General features: G+C 34.6%; 1 protein-coding gene across 3 annotated transcripts in view; it reads right to left on the reverse strand.

The window, feature by feature from the left end:
- The window catches only part of LRPPRC (leucine rich pentatricopeptide repeat containing), a 90,692-nt gene that overhangs the window by 34,429 nt on the left and 29,430 nt on the right, over nucleotides 1-26,833 (reverse strand). For all 3 annotated transcript variants that reach the window (XM_021390609.1, XM_021390611.1, XM_021390612.1), the window contains exons 15-25: nucleotides 23,917-23,944; nucleotides 21,558-21,615; nucleotides 20,352-20,458; nucleotides 20,062-20,139; nucleotides 19,660-19,713; nucleotides 18,828-18,941; nucleotides 17,505-17,635; nucleotides 16,059-16,144; nucleotides 14,233-14,437; nucleotides 6,773-6,897; nucleotides 6,014-6,120 (exon numbers count right to left, since the gene is read on the reverse strand). In XM_021390609.1, the coding sequence (XP_021246284.1) occupies nucleotides 6,014-6,120; nucleotides 6,773-6,897; nucleotides 14,233-14,437; nucleotides 16,059-16,144; nucleotides 17,505-17,635; nucleotides 18,828-18,941; nucleotides 19,660-19,713; nucleotides 20,062-20,139; nucleotides 20,352-20,458; nucleotides 21,558-21,615; nucleotides 23,917-23,944 (1,093 nt within the window). The remainder of the gene's footprint in view (nucleotides 1-6,013; nucleotides 6,121-6,772; nucleotides 6,898-14,232; nucleotides 14,438-16,058; nucleotides 16,145-17,504; nucleotides 17,636-18,827; nucleotides 18,942-19,659; nucleotides 19,714-20,061; nucleotides 20,140-20,351; nucleotides 20,459-21,557; nucleotides 21,616-23,916; nucleotides 23,945-26,833) is intronic.

Raw genomic sequence — 26,833 nt, forward strand, 5'->3', positions numbered from 1 at the left:
GACCACTGTATTTCTAACTACCCTTCTAATGCAATTCGCATTACACTTTCAAAAATGTTTAAATTTTGTTCTAACTACCTTTATTCTTTTCTGCAGCAGACCAAACGTGTGTTTGTAGGCAATTTCCAACACTAGATGTAACCGTCACTAAACCACACATTAAAAAACCTAAATCCTGCTGTCACAAATGAAGAAAGCATCTTCTCCCAATAGTCTATCTCCAGAACAAAATCAGCAAGGCTCTATTTTATGGATGTAGATGTAGATTCTTATAAAAAGCAATCAGGATGAAAGAAGGTTGTAATCTCTCAATATCAAGTAGAAATATTATCATTGTTTTTATGGTAGATTAAATCCAATGGCAACTAGTATCTCGAGGACTGCTGACAGTGGATGTCACAATTCTTTGCTTAAATCTATTTACCTCCTGAATTAACTTGACATCTGTTGATAGATATATTCCCGTACACTAAACTCACCTGAAATAGTTTTTTGTCAGGTCTTGAATTTCAGCAACAAATGCTTTATGTTGCATTTATTGACATTGGAAACACATTTCATTAAAAACATTTCACAGCTAGTTTGTCCTTCAATTCTTCACATAAGCATCTTGAGATATGAGAGATGGTATAACATGCCTATTAAATATACATGATACTTTTAATATAAGGGCAGAAGGTGAGGGAAAACTCCACACAAAGTTTAATAAAAGGAATTCTGAAGCCATGCACCACACAACGACATTTTCAAGGGAGGTTCCTCTCATGCAAGTGAACTGGTATAGGTTGGTTTTGTATTAAAAATTCTGCCATACGGTTCTGTGATTTTTCCCTATCTCCTAAATACAGTAATCCTCTCTTAGCCTTCATTTGCAATAAAACTACAAACAGAGCAGAAACAAGAGCTTTTACTGTTTTATTAAAGGAACAACTTTAATTTACTAGCTCTTGTGATTTAATCTAGGAAGACTTCAAGTATCCGTCAAGAAAAAAGTCTCTACCAACTCCTAGTTCTTATGAGAAGAGTCCATAAGCACCTAACTAAAAATGGTAGTGATCTGATATCCTTTTTAAAATGCTTTTCTTCAAAACACGAATATATTACTGCCCAAAGATGAAATGATTATATCAGTACAGTACAGGGCTAGTAGAAAACTAGTATTAAGCAAATGCTAATATGTATATTCCCAGAAAAATCTAGAAAAGAAGAAACCAGGTTTACAGGTTTTTCCTCTCATGAAGAGGACATTTCTGAAGTATATTATAACAGTAGGGCCTGCCTGGAAAATGGCAGCCTTCTCCATGAACTTGTCCCATGGACTCGTATAAGCCCAGAAAAATGAAAAGATTTAAGAGTAGTCTCACTACCTTTTTTCATTCTCTTTAAACATGCTCTACAAAAAAAGAAAATACTTACATGTTTATCTAAAATTACTTGATGAAACATTTTTGTTCGCCTTAAAGAAAACAGAATCACAAAGACACAAGGAAAGGGAATTTTTGTAAAGAACACTGCCAGTCATGATAGCCTGAAGCTTTGTGTGCATTCTTTTACAATATTTTACAATATTAAATATTGTAATTTATACAATATTTACCTTACATAGATACTGTTCGCAACGCTGCTTGTATCATTCTCATGTAAAAGTTTACAGATGGTTTGGTTTATGTTTGCAACATACTACCATTCCAAATTCTATCTACTTATGGTGTTATGAGTTGTGCAAGTTCAGAGGAAACTGCTTTAAGCATTTCAATCATCACAACAGATTAAAAATCACTTGTAGACTAAGTAGGGATTGATCACCTTTTCCATTTCAAGCAATGCAAAAAGTCCTTAATAATGTAAGATAAACACTAATTAATATTTTCCATTTGCTTCATTATTTTGAATTCTTCCTCCAGGATTCGGGTAATACTTTACGTTTGCTTGTTGGTGGTTTTTATTATTGCTGTTTTTGTGTTTGTTTGCTTTAAAGACAGACATGGTATATAAATTCATGATTGTTACCTCACTTTCTGTTAACTGTTAAGTAACAAAACAAAGTTAACCTGTAGTTCTGATGGGGGATGTCTAATTTCAACAATAAATGGTTCCATCACTCGTTTAAAACCTTCCATACTTTAGCCACAAACGTGAAGTGTTCATTTTTATCTCCTGAAAACATTGTTGAGACTTTTGCTAAGCAGATTTAAAGAACAGCTCCTTTGAAGCTCCGCTGCAGGACTGTTAAAGAAATCTTGCAACTCTACCACATAGAGTCAAGCATGCAGTCTAGACCATGGGCATGACTTAACGAACAGATTCAAAGAATATTTCAGTAATAGCATCCAGCATGAATAATAAATGAAGGAAGAAGTACAAGACTAGAAATATTCAACCTTCACGCAACTAAACATCTACAAGTAGGACAACTCCATGCAAACTTCCTGTGTAATTGAACAACCAAAACTGAATCCAAGTGACACAAAAGAGCAATATTGTAACTGTAAAGGTAATCAAATCTTTAGATCTCTATGTAGTATTCAAGGAAAGTAACAGAACTAGTAGAGAGGGAAAGGAAACAGATCCCTCAAAAGTGTTGTAACGCTCCCTTTTTCATTATGCCCCTCTCCTGGATGACCTTCAGATCAGTCCAGCCCCCAGTCACCCGCTAGATCAGTTTAATAAAGCAGCAAGAGTGACAGCTGACAACAAAGTACACATAAGAGAATTCAGAGTTTCCGGTTCTGGCAACAGGTAAGCAGATGTGGACTGGGGGGAACTTGGAAGGTCTAGGCTCTGGTAAGTGGCAAGAGCCACTGAAAAGATTACTAGGTCAAGTAACTCTTCTAGATTCTCAGTTCTAGTACCTGGAGCTCTGGAGGAACATATATGAAAAATTATATATAAACACCCTCCGTGAGGGAATTTGATTAGATATTACCAAAACAAGGCAAAATTTTAGAAGACAGGCCTGAATCCCATTTAATGGGATTCCACTGTTCCTTTTAGCCTTCAATTTTAATGCATTTAGGGTAAAAACGTGTTCACATATATATATATTTTTTTAAATGTAATTGAGGGCAAAAAGGCAATTAAACTGCCTTTAGAAGTAAGGGAAAAAATCCTGCCTAACTAGAGCTATCACTGTTGACATAAAAGTCATACTGTGTCACCCCAAATGAAAGCAAGCTAGCAAGTGACTTCATGTCAAGGGGTGAAAAGAGAGGGGTACCTATGACTGCTGCAGTATGATTACCTTTGAAGGACTCATAACAAAATCTGACACGTTAGAGATACAATTAAGAACTGAAGACTAAATCATGCTTTGATGTACTACAGTACACAATCGTAGAACTTGTTCTCAGTCTAAGGCAGAAGAACATCTACCAACATACTCGCCTACCAGCATAACTTCAAGCATTCAGTAATTGCCAGGCATAGCTAGAAAAAAAAAAAAACAGACCTTCCCTTTACAGAGAAGCTAACGATACCTCATTTGGAGGTCCCGTCTCTTGAGTCTTTCTAGTTTACATGCCACAAAACAAATGAGAACAGACTTCAGGATCTTAAAACATTCTAGCAACATTTCAAACTGTTAGCTTATCAAACTATGAAGTCTTAGAAACTAGCTCCATCTCCCCCTCAAGCTTCTCTCACAGTTTCTCTTCTGCCTTGCATTGCTTCAAGAGAGACTTGTAACACCAAGCTGCCATGTATTTCAATTTACTTGTTCTAGTATTAGGCACATTTTTTTGCCTCATCTCTTTTCTATTAATCTATCATACTCTGCTTAAAGCAGTCTTGCTGCCCTTCCAACAAGCAGATGTACCCCCAGAGCTTTCTTGTTATGACAACATCCCACAACATGAGCTTATATACATGCATGCACAACACATTCACCATGAGATTATGTACATACACAACTTCATGACCCATTTATTTTATAATCTCACTCAAATCTTCTCTTTCCCACTATTGCTACTCAGTTCTATTTTAATCAAAGATTTAGATTTAAGAGTTATTTGCTGATCCTGGGGGTTTGAGTTGCAAATTTTTCAAGACAGCAGGTGTCACTTTCACATGAGCATCCAGTAGACTTCTGATTTCTAGAAAAAGCAAAAGTAAGCAGGAGCTACAATTTCAATGTGATCACCAACGATTATGACCTCGCTTAGAAGACCACATCCTCCCTAGTCTTTAATTCTTTATCTCCCATGAATTTTTTTTCTAGCTTCATCCTTATGCCCTTTTAGATACCTTTATTAACTCTTTATATACTTTTCTAAGAAACGTTACAAGTAAAATCAATTGTTCACCACAATCAGCAATACATGATAGAAGTACTTCCTGACAGGCAACCCATGTCTAATATGCAAATTCTAAAAAGCAAAGTGGCCCCAAATTTGATCATCTTTACTGAATGTTACATGGCAACTGAATACTAGTGGGAAGGTTCAACCTCTACTGTCATACCACCAACATCTGCCTCTGACATTACTAGGCAACATAATAAAATAGGAGGCATTACTTTTGGAGCAGTCCTCATACATGCATGCTATTCTTAGCTGAATTCCCGTATTTCTAAAGATTCAGAAAATTAAAAACCAATTTTTCAACAGCATATACAAAGCTCAAATAAGAACAAGAAATCCTACTCTAAAGAGCATAAAAAGACAGGAGAAATTCCATTTTGTCTCCAGATACACGGTGTTGAGACGAATATTTATGTCTGTCTGTGGTTACTAATACCTTATGGTCAAACACCAAATACTAAATATTTCCAGAGATAAACTGGCACCTAATAACACAGCAAGAAATTTCAGTGTATAAACAATTCGATAATTTGCTTACTGTCCTATTCATAACTGCTGAATTGTAGCCACTAACAGAAGTGCTGAAAAATTAAATGCCAGGATCTAAGAAATTCTTACTTCTAGTTCTGAGATCACAAATTTGTACCTCCTTGTGCTTTAATCGTTATCGTAACAGCTGAACTGCTCAGTGTCACTTTCTGTTAGATACTGATATTTCTGTTCTTCCGTACTATTAGAGTGAGCTCTAAAAAACCATCTCTGAGCAGAATATTGATGTTTCAACATTATGCTCAGTAAAACCAAGAAAAAGCACACAGATTTTCTAAATGCAAGATTTCTATGGGATAATAATTTAAGTGGCACCTTAAATATTTTAACAGAACCACAGAAAAGAATACTGCGACTTAGGAAGAAAAGAAGTGAGGTTACAGAGTTGTTTATGTACATAACACAAAAATGATAAGGACTAAGTACAGTTTTCTTTTTTTCCTGTAAGATCCCTTCTCCCACACATTAACCTGAAAACTTATGCAGCATTTTAAAAACATACGACTGCGTTAGGAAGAAAAATAATCACAATCTGGGCAGATTCTGCAGCTGCCCCTTTGACTTATCAATTTCAGTAAGCACAATTTCAATCAAGTCTAGATAAAATATACTAATCCTAAATAGACCAAGTTTGTCACCTACCACTTCCTATAAGCTGCTTACTATCCTGAAAAAGAGAGAGAACGAGAAAGAAGAAATGCTAAATTAAATGCCAAACAGTAGCAGACAGCACTTGTTTGGCTGATTAACTTGTAGACAAGCATTACAAATAAATCTGAGCATGGTCTGCAGCAAATTAAATTCCAGTGCTTTTAAGAACAAAGAATTCCTTCGAAAAGAGGATTAGCAACTTTACACCCAGGAATGCCTGTTTAATTTAATTGTTTCGCAATCCGATATTTAATATGCAAATATCATTTTGATATATAACAGCAAATTTGAAAAAGTCAGGAAACAATTTCAATATATAACAAGACTGTTTCTCTTCTGAACTGTAATTATACAAAATAAAGCTGGTCGAGGCTTTTTCTTTTTTTTTTCATTATTGGGATTGAATTCTATTAACACGAATCAGAACAAGTCTAATTAAAGGTTAAAAACTTTAAATGTTTCTAATTAGGAGTCTGGATGGCTGCACGAATAGAGTAACAGAGTTAAAATGCTACCTCAATAACCTTCCTGGCCTCTTTGTATTTTCCTGTTTGCAAGAAGGCAAAGAAGAGATCATAAAGAGCCATCATGTCACCATATTCACTGCTTATGAAATCTGAAACTGAATGAAAAAAGATTAATTTAATACATGAATTGAAATATTTTAATATGCATTTCAAATATTCTTAAAACTAACATTTTCTAAGCATTACAAAACTCCTACATATATACAGACAAACATATGGAATGATTACAGCGTACTACACAATCTGTTGCAGCTTTATGGTTGAGCATATTTATACTGTTTTTCTGTTTAGCTGTGCTACATTTTGAATTATACACAACAAAATGGGCAGACAGGATGTTCACATTCTGTCTCAAGAGAAAAGTTAACATTTATTAAATACACAATTGTTTGAGAAACAAACATGTGGAAAAGCATTTTATATATATATATTAGATGTTTATATATTTTTAATATAAAAAGCTGTTACATATATATATTTATATATAAACTTGTGTAGCTGGAACAAGTATTAGCACTAATCTTTAAGAACTTGTTGCTACATTACCCAAACACTAGGTTTCTTCTGCACTTAAAATTGTTATTAATTTTTCAATCTGAAGAATGTAGACATCATTTAAATGCTTTAAAGTAAGAAACACACATAATTTTGTTCTTTCTGTTGAAAGAAATGATACACAGATCATGGAAAAAAAACCTTCCAGAAAACTCCATATAACCAGATGATACTAGACAATGTGCAACCAACCTTTTTGCAAAAGTTCGGTATCTCCCTTTTCTATCAGTCTACAGTAGATGTTATGAAGCTGAAGAATTTTACCATGTTTCTTATAACAGTCCATTAAAGCTTCCAGAACAGCAGGCATGTCATCCCTTGTGGAAAGAAACAAAACAAGAATAAACAAGTAGACATTTCGATAGCAAAACTGAGCAGTGCATGCACTTCGATCTTGGAAAATTTCAAGGAGAAACCACATGCAAGCCATAGTTATTTTTAAGTAACTGGCAAAATTTTACTACAAGCAAGAATAATGTATACACGATAGCAAAATAAATGAAAACAGATTTACTGTCTTATACTCAAACCTCCCAGCTGTATAATTTTTGAGTGCATGATCACTATCCGTAACAAATTAACCAAAGGTGCAAATACTCTGGATCATCATTACATGCATTTAGTTTGTGAAATAAAATTCTCAAGTTCTGTCATGTACTACTGTGACAAAATACCAATTCCACAGAAATTTCAGTTTATGTGAGCTCTATTTTTCTTGTTAACGTGTAACATTCTGCATATCATATTACCTCCAAATGTCTCTGTTTAGACATGTTTAGATAACTTATGAACTTAAATTTTTTCCACAGAATTTTTATTTCAGTATAAAACTTCAGAGTCAGCCAAGTTGAACAAAGCTGTTTAGATAGCTTTACACTTGTTTTACACTTTTACAAACTAGTTATAAATCACCAGGTTGACTTCCATTCTTTTTCTTTCAATGCAAATGCTGGTCACCACTTTTCCATTCTATGTAAAGTCATAATCCAATGTGCACTCTCTGTGATGAAAGTGTATTTTCCTTTTTTTTTTTTTTGCATTGAATTTAACCATAAATTAACATATCAAAGTCTATTTTATGCTGGTCTATCCATAACAGACAGATTCATGGTACCAGTAAATTAGCGCATAAGATACTGACTTCCTTAAATGCAGAGTTGTGAATGAATCTTCACACTGTAAATATCCTTAACTTACAGTGCTTACAGTATTTCCATTTTTGTTACCTCAGTCCAGTCACATTTTTCCCCACTATGCATACAGTATTAATGCCTTTGTAACGAAAAGCTGAAAAGCCATAAAACCAACCAGATCTGGAATTTAAGAAAATAACCAGCAAATGCAACTTTTAACGTGGTGCATTTAAAAGAATAAAATCACCTTCTGCAGACCATTTCTGAAAAGGATTACAAATCAATCAAAGAAGAGGACAACCACTAAAAGAGCGGTAAAACAATGAATAGTTACTCTCTGAAATAAAAATTTTTAAACCGAAACAAATCAAACTAAGAAAACACACAAAACATAACAAGCAGACAAACAGTCAATTGAACTGCATTTTAGATTTCAAAAGGACTATAAAATTCAGGGTGATAGAAAGCAGGTGAGCTAAGAAAAAAAGAATCACTCAATAGGAGTAGTTGAAGGCTATAATAAGTGACTTGAGATGAAGATTTTGCATTCCTGAAGCAACTTTATTATCGATCAATTCAACCTTAATTTATTAAGATACTCTTTAAAAAAAGACAAATTCAGATGTCTCCTCCTTGTGCATTTCTTGTGCAGCACACATTTTGCTTTTTCAAAGAATGAACTTTCTAGACTACTACACGCTACTATCTTTATCCAAGCTAATATTTTAATATTTTTCTTAAAGAGTAAAACACAGAAGAATCCGTTTTGCTCAGTAATACTGGTGTTCTGAAAATGAACTGAAGATGACAGATTTCTACCTTATCCCCCTTACTGAGCCCTGTTTACAGTGCATCTTCTGGCACCCCATGAAGTCATTTGAATTTTTGTCATTTGGGGTGAAGACTAAATTACAGGTTAATTTCAAAACTGCAAGTAGCTGTTGCAGGCTAGATTACTGTCATAAAAGAGAAATACTATGGTAGTTACCACAGACAGATATAAAGCTTTATATAATCAGTATTTTTCTCCTACTTTAGATGCAAGTTCAGTTAACATCTTAAAAAAAAACACCACGGTTTTGCAGAAAACTGCTCACTTTCTAAGGAGGCACAACAACATTTATACATTCAAATTAAAGTTTCCAGTGATAAATCTAGCTTTTCAGATTGATGCTCAAGCAGCCATAGTATTGCCTCGGCTGCATTCCGAAAGGATTAAAGTGACTGTTTTTAGGTCAAAGCTATCAATAAATGAATGAATAATTGGAATGTCATTCAAACGGGAGCATTAAGAGTTTTCTAGTCTTTAAGTGTGTATTTCTGGAAGCATTAATACTGTATACGCAGAGAAAAAATGTCAGTAAAGGACCGAGATTACAAAAATGGAAATACTGTACTTGTTACCGGTACTTACTGCTCTTAGGTTCCCGAATAAGTCTGCATTAAAGGAGGTCAATATCTTATACACTCTTATACTAGACATTTGGTTTTAATCAATCAAAAATTCGGACATTTGTTCTGTTGCATTCCAGCAGTAAAGAAATAGAACGAATGAACAATAGAACAAATATGAAACAAATGCACAAAAGTTCAGCCTCCAAAAAGAAATTATTAGTACTACTATTGCAAGAATAAAAAAATACCCATCTTATGCTTGTTCTTGAATTAATGTGATTTATTTAACAACTTGCAGTATCTCACAACTGTCACAAACTGCAATTAAACCTGAATACATCCTAGCAACAACTTTTGTAAGAAAATCCTGTTAGAAAAACACAGTGAAAATTAGGAACTTACTAGAGGTTTCAAATTCCAAGTATAGGTAAGATTTTAGTGTGTTTCTTATTATGACTCACTAACTTTAAAAAAAAAAAAGCTGGGCAAGGAAAAGAACATTCACATTTTAAGAAAATGATGTTTAGGCATATAGGCATAAGCATTTAAAGCCAATAAACAGCTGTGTATTTGAAAATACTTGGCAGTCTTTTTGTAAAAACTTATGCATGTCAAATATCCTTTTATCTTGCCAGAGAATTACTTACTACACAACGAAACTAAAAGCCTGGTCCAAAATTACCGTTTAATTAACGTGGGTCAAGTCACAGAAGAAATAATGTCCACGTACTCACTGCCACATTGAAAAATTTGACTGCACAAAACTACTATCTAAAACATGAATACACATGATCCAAGCCTCATTTTCAGATGGCCAGATTCTACAGGTTTCTTTCAGTTACTTACAAGTAGTATTCTGTTAAGGGCTAATATCTATTACGCGTCGGATTTTGAATATTTTTCCCCCTCACCAAATTGCATTTAAAAACCAATCTATACTATTATTTCCAAATGACAGGAGGAGCCACAGTCATGACTGTATTACGCTTGCCTGTTTCATAACCCAGTGAAAGTCCCAATTTGCCATTATTTTTCAACTAAATTGGAGCTAGTGTTAGGACTACCCAAGTTTCTGGATTCATTTGTTTTCTGTTTAGGATGCCTATGAAGTCCAAGACACTATGAGCACAAACCTGTAAAATATCTGCACGGGCAATTTTACTCACACAAAGCTATCTAAGGAGACCAAATGACTCAGATGTCTCCACGTTTGCAGAACACATGCTATAGCACGCATGGATATAACATCCCCCTTCAATTTCAACACGCCACTCCCCTCCCACTTCAAGAATGTAGCACTGAAGCTAACCCTTTTACTTGCAATAAACAACTTTTCCAACCCAAGAGTCTGCCTGATAAAAATAAGACTCCAAATATTGATTTTAATTGGAATGAAGTGCTGCAACATTATGCATAAAGCTTTAGTGAAGTGGCAATTTACCTAAGGGGTTTACTGATTGAAAAGCTCTCAAACCTGAAACCGCTAGAGAGGTAGAAAGAAAAAAGGGACTCTCCGGGGTGGGGGTGGAGGGTAGACTGGTAAAACAAATCCCCCTCTGCAAATCTGAAGCAGATGTTAGTGTAGAGAGAAGTCAATTCAGCAAGGTACAATCAGCTTTACAAAAATTATTCCGTTAAAAGAGAACGGGCTCTTGAAAGAGCTAAATGTTTTTCTGTTCATTTGCTATACTAAGGAATCTTCAAGGAGACTGGTGTTGCAATTACAACTAATCCTCCCCAAAAAATTAACTGTGTTGAAGGCTTTGTAATTTCCCTAGGTACAATTTAGCTGTCACTTACTTTAAAATTTACTCAAACATGCGTTCCGAACAGCACTAACTTCACATGTCAAGTGCTTTCCAGCCAATTGAGTCTAAACTGGAAGTCGGTGTTAAACAACTGAATGATTAGACAAGATAGCTCATTTCCCTGCTCTTTTGTTCAGAATAAAATGCCACATTTACATTATCAGACTCAACAGGATTTTCTGACAGAGGGAGAAAAAACCCTAGTGAACACTGTCCGCACCAAGCACATGAAGCCTGTCATTTACCAATCATCCTTCAAAAAGCAATAGCCATGAATGTAACTTAATTACGACCCAATGATCCTTGACGAAAAATCATCTTATCACTGCCCTGTCCCCATAGGGCAAATGAGACACTTTTGTCCTTTGGCACTGATGATGCTAAATTCCTAATTGCAATAATGGAGTAAGAGAGCCAAACATCCTTAATTTCATTGCAAGACATAAAGAGTTTTAATGCAAATATTTGAAATAAAGCTGCTACAAATTAGAGAAACCGTCCCTACCAGAGACGGCTTTTCCCTAAAAATACTACCTAATTTTAGAAAATGTCTATTTTAAAAGCAAATTTAGAAGTAAATTAACTTATATGTGCTAGAGAATTTTCTCAAGCAAAATCACAGGTGAATTTAACTCTGTGAAAACAAAAGAAAAAATTGTCAAGGCTAAGTGCTACATAAGAAATCAGATAAACATGACTTTATATGAAACTAATCACAAACCAGCACACAATGCTTTAACAGGCAGTGCTGTATTACAATACACTGATCATACACAACACAGCTATAGTCTTTTGATCTTTAAAAATACAGCTACTAACCAGTTGTGTTTAGTGACTTAAAACCACAGAATATTTTGTTGATCCAGTCTATAATATGCAAAAGTTTAATACCTCAAGATGTTCTGTTTCTTTTCCCAGCGGTAATAGTTTACAGAAGGGAGCACTAACAAAATTATATTAAGACAGGAACCGCGTCAAGTTTTTCATGAGTTTAAATACTCCTATTTTTGGTTGCGTCAAAGTTGGCTTGTGCATCTTTCACAGAAGAAAAAAATTACTAGTAATTATTGCATCTGTTTATTTATTCCCTGGGAAACAAGTGTTGGCAAAGTACTGTATAGCACAGGAGCAGACAATAATCAACATTTTTTTTTCTTTTCTGTGCTCTGCTGCAAATGCTCGCTTTTAACATGCGCTACAACGCGACAAGGACTTCAGAAAATTCATGGCTATGTACAGAGAAGAGGGGCACGTGAAAATATTTAATCCTACAATTGTCGAAATCTTCAAAAGGAAGTCACAAATTTCTTTACAAGCAATTAAAAAGTTTGAATTAAATTATGAACACAAAACACTAGTCCAACCAGTGCTGTGCAACATGAAAAAACGTTCCACAGCTAATTTCAGAGGCATGCTGACAACCTGCAGCTAAATGACAACATTTCAGTATGATACTTGAACTGTAGGATGGCAAATAGGAAGCACTATTGCTAAAAGAAATGACTAATGCTTATTTCAGTCACTCAGAACTTTGGAATTCCTATGAATTTTTCAACACAAAAATCAGTAAAATGCAATTATTCTTTACAAGGCATCTACGTAGAAAAAAAACTTCTGTTTTGTCTCTCCACTTCTAAGAAGGCAAAGAGAAGATGAGCTTTCTTTCTACTGTATCTACCATTATATACGATGTACGTTAAGAGTTATACAGCTTAAGTACCAATGACTTTGCAGACCTACAGTTGGAAATTATTTTCTTCTTTGAAAGTCTAGTCTCAAATCTCTTCGTTAAAAATAATAAAAAACAAACAAGGAAAAGATACAAAAAAGTCAAAACTTATTTTTGAGGTTTTGCAAATCATTTATAATCCGAAAGAATGTGGAAGCAAGCTAAAACAGCATCTTTACTGTCTCCCCTTTCATCTACACACGATCACATCGCATCACCATACACTTCCTCAAGTGAAGAGAACCTAGTACTACCATGTACAACTCTATACGTCAATGTACATAAAGCAATTATGTAAAATGCAACCACACTTACTGTTCACTATAAAGCATATCAGATATTTTTCCAACACATTAGTTACATATGACTGCAGTTAAATTACTTTCACTAGCATCTGCCTCGTCTTGTGATATAATCAAGGCAGTGTTGCTGACTGTATCCTGCATACTTCTGTTGATCAATCCACTAAAATGCTATTTTCAGAAAGAAATACATGTGCATCCACCAGGAATTACACTTTTTTGATGAGAATTTTGAATGCAGAAAATACTACACATTTTTGCCTGCCCAGAATACTTACAAGGACTAAAAAGCTCTCCATATTAACAAAATGTTAATCTGCATCTTTGAAGCTGACTTACATGCACAATACCATGAAATATTCACTTATTTCACAGGTATATTATTACTATATTTCATATTAAATCAATAACATTTGATACACATGAAACAAACTGCAAGAAGCTTATCAGTCGCTGCACTTGGAAGATATTAAAGTTGAATGACAACATAAATGACATACTAAGAAAAAAAGGATTGTGCATACAGTAGGGGAAGTTAAAAGTGATTCTTAGCTCAATTTCAGTAAGCACTTGTCATATAGTTCATATATACATTAACTCAAATATCCCGCACCTCAATGAAAAAGTTAAGCATAGGAACACGACACATGGAATTACAGATACTTCCTGCCAGAACAAGTGCATGAACTTCCTTTTCTGCATTAAATGGTATTAAAAGTATATATGGAAAAAATCACAGCAGACAAACCAGACAGTACTTGAATTTTAAATTCATCAGCCCACAGGCAACAAAATGAAATTATCTGATATTCACAAATTATGTGAATTTAAAATATTTCCATGCCTAAAAAGGGCTCTTCAACTCACCTGGGATGTACTGCATGGTGCAGCAAAATAACGGTTTTGATAGGAAATTGCATACTACTGAACCTCAAGAGCTAAGTATACTCATCATACCCTGTATAGCTATCGTGTGAAACAGACTTGCAAACCAACTTACTTGCAAGCATATTTCAATAAGCAGCCACTTCACTTCCGATGTCTGTAGAACATCGCTGTTGTTCCCATATCAATATCACAACGTGATGTACAACTGATGAAAACCAACTTACCTAACTTAGGAAACCATTCGCCACTACTCCAGGATAACTTAAAGTATTATAAGCACGTGAATGTTTGCAGACATAAGCACTTTCCAACATGAATGCTACTATTTATAGCGTACAAAGGTCATTTTAACAGAAGTATCATTACTCAATTCATCTACAGCCCAAACACAGCTTACTTTTCAAGGTGAACTGTAATCAGAGGGGAATAAAGGGCAGCAGTTTCTGCCAACCCGAGGTTCACAATGGTCTCATGTAACCGATTCACTGTTTCAACTTCACCTCGGATGGCAGCGGCATTAAGAAGGCGGAAAAAAGATGCAACCGTTCTATCCGAGATCGGAACGTCCTTCTCTTTCATCTCTGTTAGAACGTTAATAGCATCTACAATGAAACAACACAAAAGACCCTTAGGTAATTTCATGTAGGGAAAACAAACTGCTATTAAAACAGCATTTCAAACCCAGCAGGAATGTAAATTCTGGCGTATAATGCCGATTTCAAGTTAATTACTACTTGCATTTCTAAACGAGACTACAATTATAAATCCACAATAGCATGGTTTTATCATTTTGCTGCAACTTTGACTACAAATTATAGATAGGAACTGTGTGCCCACTCTGCACCACATAACCCTGTATAGTCTGCCCTATAGCTGCAAGATTCTACTAAATGGATGCTTTTATCGTTCAATGCTAACATCTGCTAAATCACTCCATTGTTTCTTCAGCAGATGGCTTGTCACGAGGCCAGATAATAAAGATATGTTTACACTGTATATACAGCCAGACTAATGGTCTGATACCGATAGGGCCTGTTTGCTGTGTCGATACTAATTAGCCAAGGAGAGCCAATGAAAGCTTTCTAACAGACTGCATGTTAAAACATTAGGTTCATTAAGCTTCATTAGTAAGGCAGAAACAAACATTTTGGTATATGGAATAAGTGCATTTTTATAATGTTCTTAATTATTGCATAGAGAGAATGTTTTGACCACTTTACATTTGGCTACATTTATGAATTGCTTTATTTTCTGAGGGACACTTATGCTCTTAAAAGCAAGCTAATCTTTTCAAACTGCTTTAATGTAGAGGTAGCCATGATCTGATTTGTTATTATATGGAAAACATCAGCTTTGTTTATTATTTTTCTAACATTAAGCTTAAGGCAAATTTCAGAGAAGGATCTTACAAGAAAAAGTATTATTCAATTTTTAATATAGCTACATAGCATTTTGGATTCAAAATGTTATGGCTTTATAAGCTTGGATTGTGTTTTTATTGTGCTAGATCTTCTACAAAATCAAAGAACTCAATAAAACCAAATCATGCTTTAAAGTTGACGATAGTCTAGGGTTCTTTTAAAGATCAACCAAATCGTGTAAATTATAGAATGATATTAGACTAAATTACTGAAATTAAAGAGCTAACAGCTTAATGCAAACATCTAGAAATCGAGAATAGGCAGCTGGCAGAACACTCATTAAAAGCCAAAATTTCCAGGCCGTTTGACAGATAGACTCTAAAAAGCAACAACAAACACATGTAAGAATAGTAACAGAAAAAAATATATACTTTATAAAAAGTTAAATGATTTTTTTGCAGTACTTGGCTCTTACGAGAAGGTTATGTTTATAGGTTTTATGTTCAGCCTTCAGACCTTCTTAAGCAAAAACAAAGCCATTAGTCTAGGCACATACGCAATTTGTGCCATAAGTCATGATCTTCAAACTCAATCCAAACAGCAATGCTAATAAAAACTAGCTGCAGAAATGCAAAAAGCACTGAGCTGTGCAAATGTAAATGACAAGCTTGCCAATCCATTAAAACTAATGGCCTGCACTGTCCAAGCATCTCTGGTTGAATTCACATGCAAATTTGTATGCAAAATGTTCAAGCACTTTTCAGGACATGATATACCATTAATATCAACTCACGTTTTTATTCCTGAAGCAAGATACCTTTATTATATAGCAGAAATACAGAATAAAAGCAAAAAGGATTACCTTCTAGTCTACCGTGCTTTGCTAAGACTTCTACCAGTGCTACGTACTTTCCAGCATCAAGAGCAACAGGTGAGCTCTTAGGGAATCTAGAAATTAAGAACATACAGTTCTTAAACTGCATCAGTAGAAGTTTAGATTTTACGAATAAAGCTTTATGATTTTTAAACACTGCGCAACAAAAGAAAAGCACTGAGAGCTAAAAGTTTCAAGCGTTAAAGGAAAAATCTGATGTACCTCCAAAGATGAGAAACTATTTTCTACAGTTTTCCACCAACAAAACCCCAAATTTTAAAGAGATGTTTTAAAGAGACAAATGGTTTCATTATTTGATAGTTTTTGCAGAAGTCTGCAAAGAAAAATACAGTCCTCATATACTCTCTCCAATAAGAATATGAACCTATTCAACCTTGATCAACACATGAAAATCTACTATTTTAAAGTTACTGCTACGTATTTATTTTCTCTCTCCTGGAACTTATTAAATGAATTCCTCTTTTGTTGTTTCTTTTCACACCAATTCAAAAAGCTGCCCCTCAGCAGTTTAATGCTACAGTCAGGGCAGATGAGTAAAAACATGCTACTGCACTGAAGCTTCAGTAGACTTGCTTTTACTTCCTACAATCTTACTATGGGAATTCTGCACAAGTGCTAGTATGCCTAAAATCAATACAATAGTGTACGCTGAGTGGTGAATTCCTTGATATTCACAGCTCAATTATTTCACAGTTTCAAACATAAGCAAGGTGTGTTGAGCACCTGCCTCTTAAAGTACTGTAAAACCAAAGCAAATACTTTGTAAGTACGTGTCAAACTGTGAAAGTAACACAACTTGTTTTGTTCCCCATAGCATCAGACTGAAGGGAAGCTTTCAAGAGCAAATGGGAAAGGACTATCTGTAAGAATCTGCTCCTAGTTAAGTCAGTCACAGCATGTTTTAGCTGGGAACTAGTTATCATAGCCAATACATAAGGTTCTGAAAGGAAAAATTTGAAGTAGAATGTTTATTGTCAATCTTAAAATACAATGCCACTCAAAAGCTATTCTAAAAATATTATAGGTACAGCATATTCTAAAAACGCATTCTAGATGTTATTCTAATACACAATACTTCTTTTCTTCCTTCTTAATTCAAGCCAAACTTCAATTTAGATGCTATGTGTGCTTAAAACAAAAACAAAACAGATCCTATACAGAAACTTGCTTTATTTTTGTTTTCATTAAAAAAGAAGAAAACTATCATCCATACAAAGTAGCTGTTTCTGATGTTCAATCACCGAAAATATAATTTTTGTTAAAAAACCCACAGCCCTGTTTTAAATGCACATACATTGGTGGGGAAAACTAATTAAAAATGGATGAGGGGGTTAATATTCAACCTACTTAATTCAACAAGGTCTGTGTATCAGCATAAATCTCTGTGACATGTTTCAGTGCCGGTGTACTTACACTTTTTCTTTCAGGTTCATTGCCTCTTCTACATTATCGTGTCGACAGCACAAATTTATTAAGGCTGCATAGCCACCGACAACCATGTCCGGTTCGTATTTGGCTTTCACTTCAAGGGCTTTTTGCATATTCTAAAAAAGGAACAAAGCAAAGATGTGAACTAGAGGAAAAGTCAATATGACATTATGAATCTTATATGTTCAGCATGCAGTTATGCGACTGCTCTAGTACTTTTAGTAGTAGCAGAACACATTTTAAAACGCAGAGCTGAAATGGTTTAGAAAATTTTAAAAATAAAGATAATTTTGCAGAAATCAGTATCTAAAACACCCTACCCTATAGGTTAACTTCAGAGCATATTTCAAACTAACTTTCTTGCTTGAAGTTTACATTTCCTGAAACTTTATTTTTAATCCACACAGACACTGTAAATGTATCCAACTTCTAAAATAGCTCTCATTTATTTGGAATTCATAACAAATTTTCACCTAGTGTACTGCCAAAATAAAACAAAACCATTTCCTAAAGGATAAGATTCTAACTTAACAATGTCATAGAATTTTTCTTTTTTTTATACACATCTCTATTCATACGTTTGGCCATTTTGAATTTACAATGGTATTTGCTTCTAGTCTTAGTTCATATGCAAAATTGTGGAGACAGACAGCTGAGAATCACTCTTTCTAAACTACATTCTTAGAAGTGAATATTGTGCTATCATCTGCACAACTGCTACTGTTCCTACATACGCAGCTTTATAGGCAGGATCATACAGAAGAGGAAACTAAATAAAAGTGTGGTGATACCTCACAAATTACAGACACACGCTAAATGAATGTAAACTACAGCTGGACGCCTGCCGAATGAAGGCAAGAGACCCTTTATCTCAGAAGAGCTTTCCTCCTGCAGGAAAATGGAATTTCAATCCCTGCATTAACAACCTAGTAATATTTGAATTGCAAATGACTAGTGCATGTATCAGTTGCTTGACAATCTAGATATAAGAGACCGGAGCCATGGCTTGAAAGGACATTTGGCATGTATGATAAACCTATCACAGCTGTTACTATCATTCACTTTGCAGATTATTGTAAACAAACTTCAGCAACCCCAAAACATGCCATTCAAGGTGTTGCTGAAATTAGTTAACCTTTTGATTTAATTGCTTTTTGCACTTATGTTTGATTTATAAGCATCAAACCATGAAACCTCAAGTACTGCACTTGTCTTTGCTTAACCATTGTCTTTCCATAATAGAGTCATTTACGTCCCTTTAAAAATATAGCTATGTGTTTCCAATTATCTCTGCATTGCTTAAGATACCTCTTCTTCACAAAGAGCATATATGAGTTGTTTCAAGACATCTGTAATAGGCTGGTTTTCAGCTTTTCGCTTTTCTAGTTTCTTCTCCAAAGCAGACACGTCAGATTTAGCACTCTAAATGAAGGTAACAGAAAAAAATGTCAATTTCAAAAACACCCTTCCCTGAACAACTTGTCGGATCACTTTAATGAAAGACAGACAAAATAATCCTCTTCTTCTATAGCATGTGAAAATTTCTAATCATTTAAGATGCTTTTATCTGTTTAAGGAGTACATACTAATTAAACATTTGAGTCAGACTATTTTTTTTTAAAAAGGAACATCAAGTAGCATATCTACAAAGGTCAACACTACTACTTCCTTCATACTCTTATTAGTGCTCGGGGAAGTGGGAACATAAGCCTGTTTCTTTTCCCATCTCTATTCTGTTCAGATCAGAGATGTAAAAACTTGACACTGCACCATTACATGCAGTATGGATTTATGTGGTTCCTGCCACTCAAGTGGATCACTGTAATTTACAAGCATGAATTAAGCTTCACAACATCTCTGTTAACTAACTAGAACCATCAAAAAAAGTGTATATAGTAGACAGGGAAACTGAGGCATGAAACTTCAGCCAACTCCAAGGTCAAGCATTGGGTCTATGTGAAAATCTGGACAGCCTTTATTCCTACTCTGGAAAGTAACTTCGGAACCTCAAGTGGTATATTTCAATAACGTTAATATACTTCCATGACCTGATAGCTAGCGATTACAGTTCATCCAAAACCCATATCCAAACATTATTATTCTTGTAAGAACAAGCATAGCCATTGGTGGATTTACTTACATCTGGAATGTCTTCTGTAGACAGGGATTTTTTAGGAGATAGTAATCTTACATCCTAAAAAGCAGTAAGACAGCAAATAGACCACTAATTCCAAACAAGAAGTTCAACCTATAAGTGATCATATCATGCTAAAAATGTTGTAGATACATAATTACAAATTAAATCTGCATTTTGCAGAATTATTACATTGACTTGAAAAACACATTAAATGCATCCCCCTAACAATTTCATACACAAGAATGAAAATAAGTTCAACAGTTACTGAAAAATCATGGAAAGGCTAAAAGGCTTACATTTAAATCACTGCATAAGCACACTGATTTTGCAAAGGAGAATATATATGCACAGAGTACACATTCCCCGCTTTTTTAGTTTTAAAGCAATTGCCACAGAGCCACAGACCTTAATTAATTCAGGAACTTGAGAGGAGTCCAGCAGTCTGCAAATGCCGCTGCAGTAGGTTGCAGGGATAACTATATTCTGTACCAAGAGGTGGGGAAAAAATTATATGAGTTTTGAAACACAACCAAAATGAAATTTGTCTAACAGAAATTATCTTAGACGTAATTCAAGTCTCCAGCTCTTGCATGTCATTGAGAAGTGGTCTGGTTGTACTTAAAAGCAGCAATTTCAAATCTAATAGATACATGTCAGGCAGGACAGGCATTATGTAGCAAAAAATGAAATGGTACCATCTTCTTCAGCTGATGGAAGTATTGTCTCAAACGCTCCTCCTTGGCCTGTACCTCTGAGTCACTCATGCTGTCAATCAAGTGATAAAGAAAATAGCCAACAGCTTCTGTGGAAAAAAACAAGAGAAAGCATTCCACTAAAATTACCGAGACTGTCATGTTATCAAGATTAATTTATAAGAAATCATTTTGGTGTGAGATGTCACCCTGATGAGAGGCTCTGAAATGGCAACAATGATCACTGAGGCATAGAGATTATGTGGTTTGGGAGCACATATCTAACTGGTGAGTGAAAGGAATATTAATTATTTTCAGACCCAGTGACAGCTTTTCAGTACAGAATCTTACTTCAATCTATTTTTTCCACTACTGTGTGACAGAAGTGGTGCTGCCCAAGGCCTTCCCCCCCTTTCCTGCCCACTACCCCAAATAGTTGCCACAAATATTTTGTCACTGCTCAAAAGAAAAATCTGATTTCTACCACTTTGCATATTCAGTATGTACATTTTACCCATTACATTCCATCACCAAGCTACATTAAGTATTGTAATATTGATATGAAGGTATACAAGATATTTTAACCATAACTAATACTGAAGGGGACATCTATTAACCAATGAAAATTAACAGATTTTTAGCGAGTAGTGCTGAGATTCTTATCTATACAAGTGAAAAATATACCGAGTCCTGTACTTGAGAATCAGAACACTATTATTATTGTCTTCTCAAAAGGCCAGCTTTCCCTCCCTGTAAACCTCCCCTAGCAGGAGGATTTTTTTTTTTTTTAAATCCAGATTATATGGAAAAAAGTATATTTACTTCTAAGTAGAAGATTTGGGATATTAAGTACCATTGCGCTTCATAAATTTGTAAAAGCCACTAAAGGTAAAACTAGATGGAAAAAATGCATATATTTTCTTTCAAAGTATTAAAGCATTGATACTGTGCTCATTCTGAATCTGTATTTTGGACAAAATTTAGACAAACAAAACAATTATCAGCAAGTTTGTTTATAATTCTAAAAAAGATCTAATGGATTTCAAAAATATGCTCTGATTATTAGAATCAGGATTTTACCCAACATGTTTTCAAATTTCACTTTCAAAAAGAAGCAATCAGTGTTTACTGTTGTAATCCCTCAAACCCATCATTACACAGAAGAACGGATTTGTGGATAAGTTACAATCACAGAAATTGAAACTCTACCAGTTGGTCCTGGAGGCGTCAGGCAATATCGTTCATCCTTGTACAACAGTTCTGTTATCTAGTAAGACAGAATAATCGTACATTGCAGCCAAAAGAAGCAAGCAAGGACAAATAGTACCTGAAATTCAATTCTCAAAATAATAAAGCATCTCTCTGCTAAGTATTACTCTTTACCACATCATAGTAATTCTGCAAAAAAATATATATAAGGAAGGGTTTTTTGTTTTCTTTGTGCCTTTTTTTCATAAACAGTAGGTTTTTCTTAAAAACATATACTGCAGACTGAAATACATTCTGAGATGTGGCAGAAAAACAGATTCTCTAGTATGTTTATGTATCATTCTACAGAAAGTTAATGATCATAAGACACGACTTAAAGCAAGTATTAACTGATGTCACTCCCGGAGACGTGAACAATTATGTTCCAATTTACTGAAAGGCTGAAATTGGTCCATAAAGCTTTATTTATTTATTTATTTAAATCCTGAAAGAAGAAAATACATGAGGAAAATAGAGGAACATGATTTAGCATGCTCTCTTAGATTTAAGATAACTAGTATAGTTATCCTAAATAAATGCAGTTTTAAATGACAAAATATACATCCATAAAAATTAATTGCATTCTTTGTACTTTGTCTAAATTTAGCACATGTTCCATTAGCCTTGTACAAATTGAAGAGATATGTAGATTTTACTTCAGAGGTAAAGAAGCATTTACTCCAGCCCCCCCCACCCTCCCCACAAATACTTTACTTTAACCTAAACAACATCCTTTTAAAAAACCATTTGACTGTTCTTAAGTAAATTATATCAACTTTACTTAAAACCCAAGTTTTTAACTACTTCCAAGAATTTTATTGTATCTGTCACAATCGTGGGATGCAATGTGAAAGAATTCGGAGGGAGATGCATTCTTAATGTCAGAGAGCTGTGTTTAGATACTGACAAAACAAAAGGAACCCTCACTTTTAATTGTTAATGAAAATGAATAAATAAAAGTCAGGAAATGCTATAAGTGTACTGTAATCTATCACTTGTCATTCTTTCAACCACCCAGGTGGTGTGAATGGTTAAACTACAAAGTTCTCCTGCCCTTTTCCCCTTATTCTCTTATGTGGAACCAATACACAGAAGAACCTCCAACTATCATAAAAACTATGAAAGTCATAACACAATTCTCACTCTGAATCAAATCCCATAGAATATAGAAAAGAATGGATTGCAGAAAAAAAACAGATCTATGATATTATTTTTAATGCCAAGTAACTAATAATTCCCCAAGTTAGCATTTCTTATTTTAGAAAGACGGCAAAATGTACCTTTCCTTCACTGTGGAGAATGACGTAACTAACTGCAGACATGACAATGTGCAGACCACCAGTATTTCAGCCCTCCAACTATCCTTCAAGTTTAATTCTGTTACAGGAGCAATAAAACAGATCCCCTTTTTCCTCCCTTCACCCTCCCTCTCCACACACAAGAAGGAAGAATAAATGCAGACAAAAGCATTCTCTGGCCATCCTCTGACAGAAAATGATAGGAAAATTAAAAAAAAACCCTGCACCTCACAGCTATAGCTGATTTATATAAACCATTAAACAGCAACTTCCCAAATTTCTACTTCCATTTCATTATATGATTTCTTCGCAAAATCTGAAATACACTGCAAGCCAAGCACGGACTTATATTGGTCAGCAGGTACAGTAACTAAGAAAAACATTGAAAGCAGTGTTTCTCTTCCTAAATTTGGTAATCATAAACTAGTCAGTATCTGCCAACACCTCCACTCTTCTAAGTCCCAGCAATACTTATTAACCAAGTTATATTGAGGAGCATCTTTCTAACATAGCCCATACCAGGGAGGGCATGATCAATATATTTTCGTTTGACTTTGAGTGACTTCCTTTACCTGTGTTTGCTTTCAATACTTTAAGTAAAATGACAGAAACGTAAAATGCTAATAATGCTAATAGCATATTAGCTAATAGCATAAATGCTAATAATACCTTATTGTTTTATTAGCATTGGTGTGGGGAAGAAAGTTTCAAGGCAGGAAAAGGATTTTTATAGATGTCAGTTAAGTCAACCATGGCCAGCTTTGTTTCAGAAGCTATCACTATATACTACTTTTAGTTGTAACAGCATTCACCTACAAATCAGAGGTAAGCTACACATTTGATTTTCCACAACTGCTCTTGGCAAATATTAAATCTCTATTTCATACAGTTGTACAATCTGCCAGTGACAAGTGTCTTGCTCACAATCTCCAATTACCAGACTCAGAATTCAAATTTACATTAGTTCATCATAAACATGCATGGAACTTGATTTTATTTACAGCATTACCGTCTCCACTTACCTGGCTCCAAAGTTGTACATCATTTGAGCTGAAGAGGGCAGCAAAGGATAACAAATTAAAACCAACAAAAATGATTTTATTCTTGTATCTTTTTCCTTAAATCTGCAAACTAAATTAACACTAAGGAACTTATTATTTAAAGCAAATTATAAAAAATTATTAATTGCCACATATTGTTTAAACTAGTTTTGCACAGAAGGATTGTATTTTTTACTGTATTGCAACTGAACTTGACTTCTACTAAACAACACAAAATAACACAGCAATCCCAACAAACAACTAAGAATGTATTTCAGTGTTATTTTAAATCTAATCTTTTAACACGTGCTAATTACACTTTTTAGTTTTGTACTTCATTCTGTTTACATTTCAAGAAAATAAGCTTCAAGCAAAGAAATCACACTTCACATAGCAAACACTCAATACATGGAATTTGGCAGAAGTCTAGACTCCTGTGCATTAAAACTAGATTTTTATAAATGCATATATATTGAATGCATTAAACATAGAACTACAGGCACCTACACATTCATTTGTAACATGCAGAAAATAATCAAGTATCTCACTTAAGCTATGATGTTTATTATAGCGGGATAAAATAGACAATAGATGTAAAACGGAAGATTTCTCCTTTCTCCCTTTATAGAACAGGTCAGAACTCAATGGAGAGCAGTTCTGGGCACATCATTAGTTCACAACCAAAGACCAAATGTTAACCACTTCACCGAAGTATAAAAACCCCAACACATTCCGGTTCTCTGCAAATAATAGGAATTCAATCTAAATACTATAACATTTCAACAGCTATAAAGCAGCAGCATTAATCTAGATAAGACTAAGAGAACAAAAATCAAAGCTTAACACCTTAATCTATTTTCCTATAATTCTTATAAGGGAAAAATAAGATGTCTGTCTGAACAGCTGCGAAGAAACTTCAAAGCATTCACGGAAGTTTACAATTTTATTTTACTTAGGAAGTTCAAGTCTACAAATCATTTATTCTTTGTGCTACCACCACTTGTATTTGAAAATGAGAGAAACGCAGGTCCAAATATAGGGGAAAAAAAGAAGCTATTTGTGAGGTTAGTTAAGCTTTCCTGGGTGAACTCATTCCACCACTGACAGCATGACAATGAACGGCAGATATCAAATGCATCAATTTTCCAAAGTACTTGACTCTGAAATAGTAATGGTACATCAGGTAGATAGAATGGGAATACTTTGAAGCAATAACTAGAAAAGAGCAGCTTCAACAGAAATCCATAAACTAGTCTGCTACAGACATTGTTCATGTGTCCCTTATGTGTCTATGTACTGGACTTAAGTACATCAGTTTGAAACTCTGCTCATTTCAACATTTGAGACAAGCATCTAGACATGAAATTCTGCTGCGTTCAGTTTCTCAAAAAAGATATCATGATAACCAATATTCTCTTCTTTTATCCTATCGTATGCTTAAGCTTCATTTTTAGGCTGTCGAAGCCATTACGTTCAAAATGGAAAAAGAAAAATGAATTGGCACACTTTCAGAAATATAAAGGTGAAATTCAGGCACAGCCAACCTCATAATACAGCTCCTGAAGCCAGGTAACAGTAAAAGCGAACATTAGCGGAATGTTACAGAACTGAAAACACTGAGGCCATATTTAAAAGTGGCAAGGAGAAGGGACCACAGTCAGCAGAAGTAAAAAAAAAAAAAGAAATACAATTTACTTCATTGTTCTGAGTTGTGATTTAAATAGTAATTGGACATCTGAGCTTACAACAGGACTCACTGTTCTACTGCCTGAGAGGATACCTATTTTGCTTAAGGTGGGTATGACTCTTCAGTAGTTAATTTTCCCAATACACGTTGATAATGTTTTGCATTTGCTTTAAGTCGCATTCTGATCACCTGCACAATTCTCCTATAGTAGGGGAATTTCACACTAGCATTGGCGGACCATGGCGAACACTGGCTTCCCTCTTAGGACAAATCCTACTTTAATTGATTATCTATAGTTGCAGACAGAAATATGTTTTAATTAAAATAGAAATTTAACTATCTGAAACGTATTACTATGAGGCTGACAACTACAAAGAACAGCAGGTTCTCCAACTCGATCTGAAACAGTATTGCACTTATCCTTTCGAAGTCAAGGTCACATAGTTAACATTTTCAGCTTTAATATTGGTTCACTTTTTTTCCTTTTCCCTTGGTAGAACATGATCAGCTAGACAGAACTTGCTATTTACTAGATAATTATTTTGGCCATATTCATCTGGTATGCTTTGCTAATATACAACCTAAACACTGTCACTTTTCATAGCCATTAAAAAAGTTTAGGAAATTACTTATGAAAACTAGCCTTCAGACTCCTGCCATAAGTAATATTATAGAGACCTCTGAGGTGTGGAAATGAAAATAAAATCCACCCTTATTCACGGTCCTTAATTTTTGATTGGAGTAAAAAGAATGACAGAAGTACTCATTAATCACACATACTTCCATAAGCCTAAGACAACCCTGCAAGTAGTATGAAACCCTCCTTACAAACTGAGGCTAAATAGCTCTGAATATGAAGTCATGGCAATGTGTCTCAATTAAGCTATCAGACATATGCCTGCCTTCTATTGGTATTTAGTTCTCATTAAGCAGCCATTTAAGGGTTAATAGTGATAATCTTTAGGAAAGTCATATGTGAGCTCACCAATTTATCAACAAAAACGCTCACAAATATAAAATTTCAAACATTTATTATGCTTAGAAGTTTGTATACTGTCAAAAATTAGAAAATAATCGAGAGCGGTATGCTCAGATATAGCAGAGGCAAGGAAACCAGGAAGAGTAGAATGAAACAGAAATATTGCTCAGATCTGCTATAGCAGAAATTCTACTTAAAAATTCCCAAATATGAATCTGGGGGAAGGAAGGGGG

This window comes from Numida meleagris, chromosome 3 (genome assembly GCF_002078875.1).
Source record: "Numida meleagris isolate 19003 breed g44 Domestic line chromosome 3, NumMel1.0, whole genome shotgun sequence".
Taxonomy (NCBI): domain Eukaryota; kingdom Metazoa; phylum Chordata; class Aves; order Galliformes; family Numididae; genus Numida; species Numida meleagris.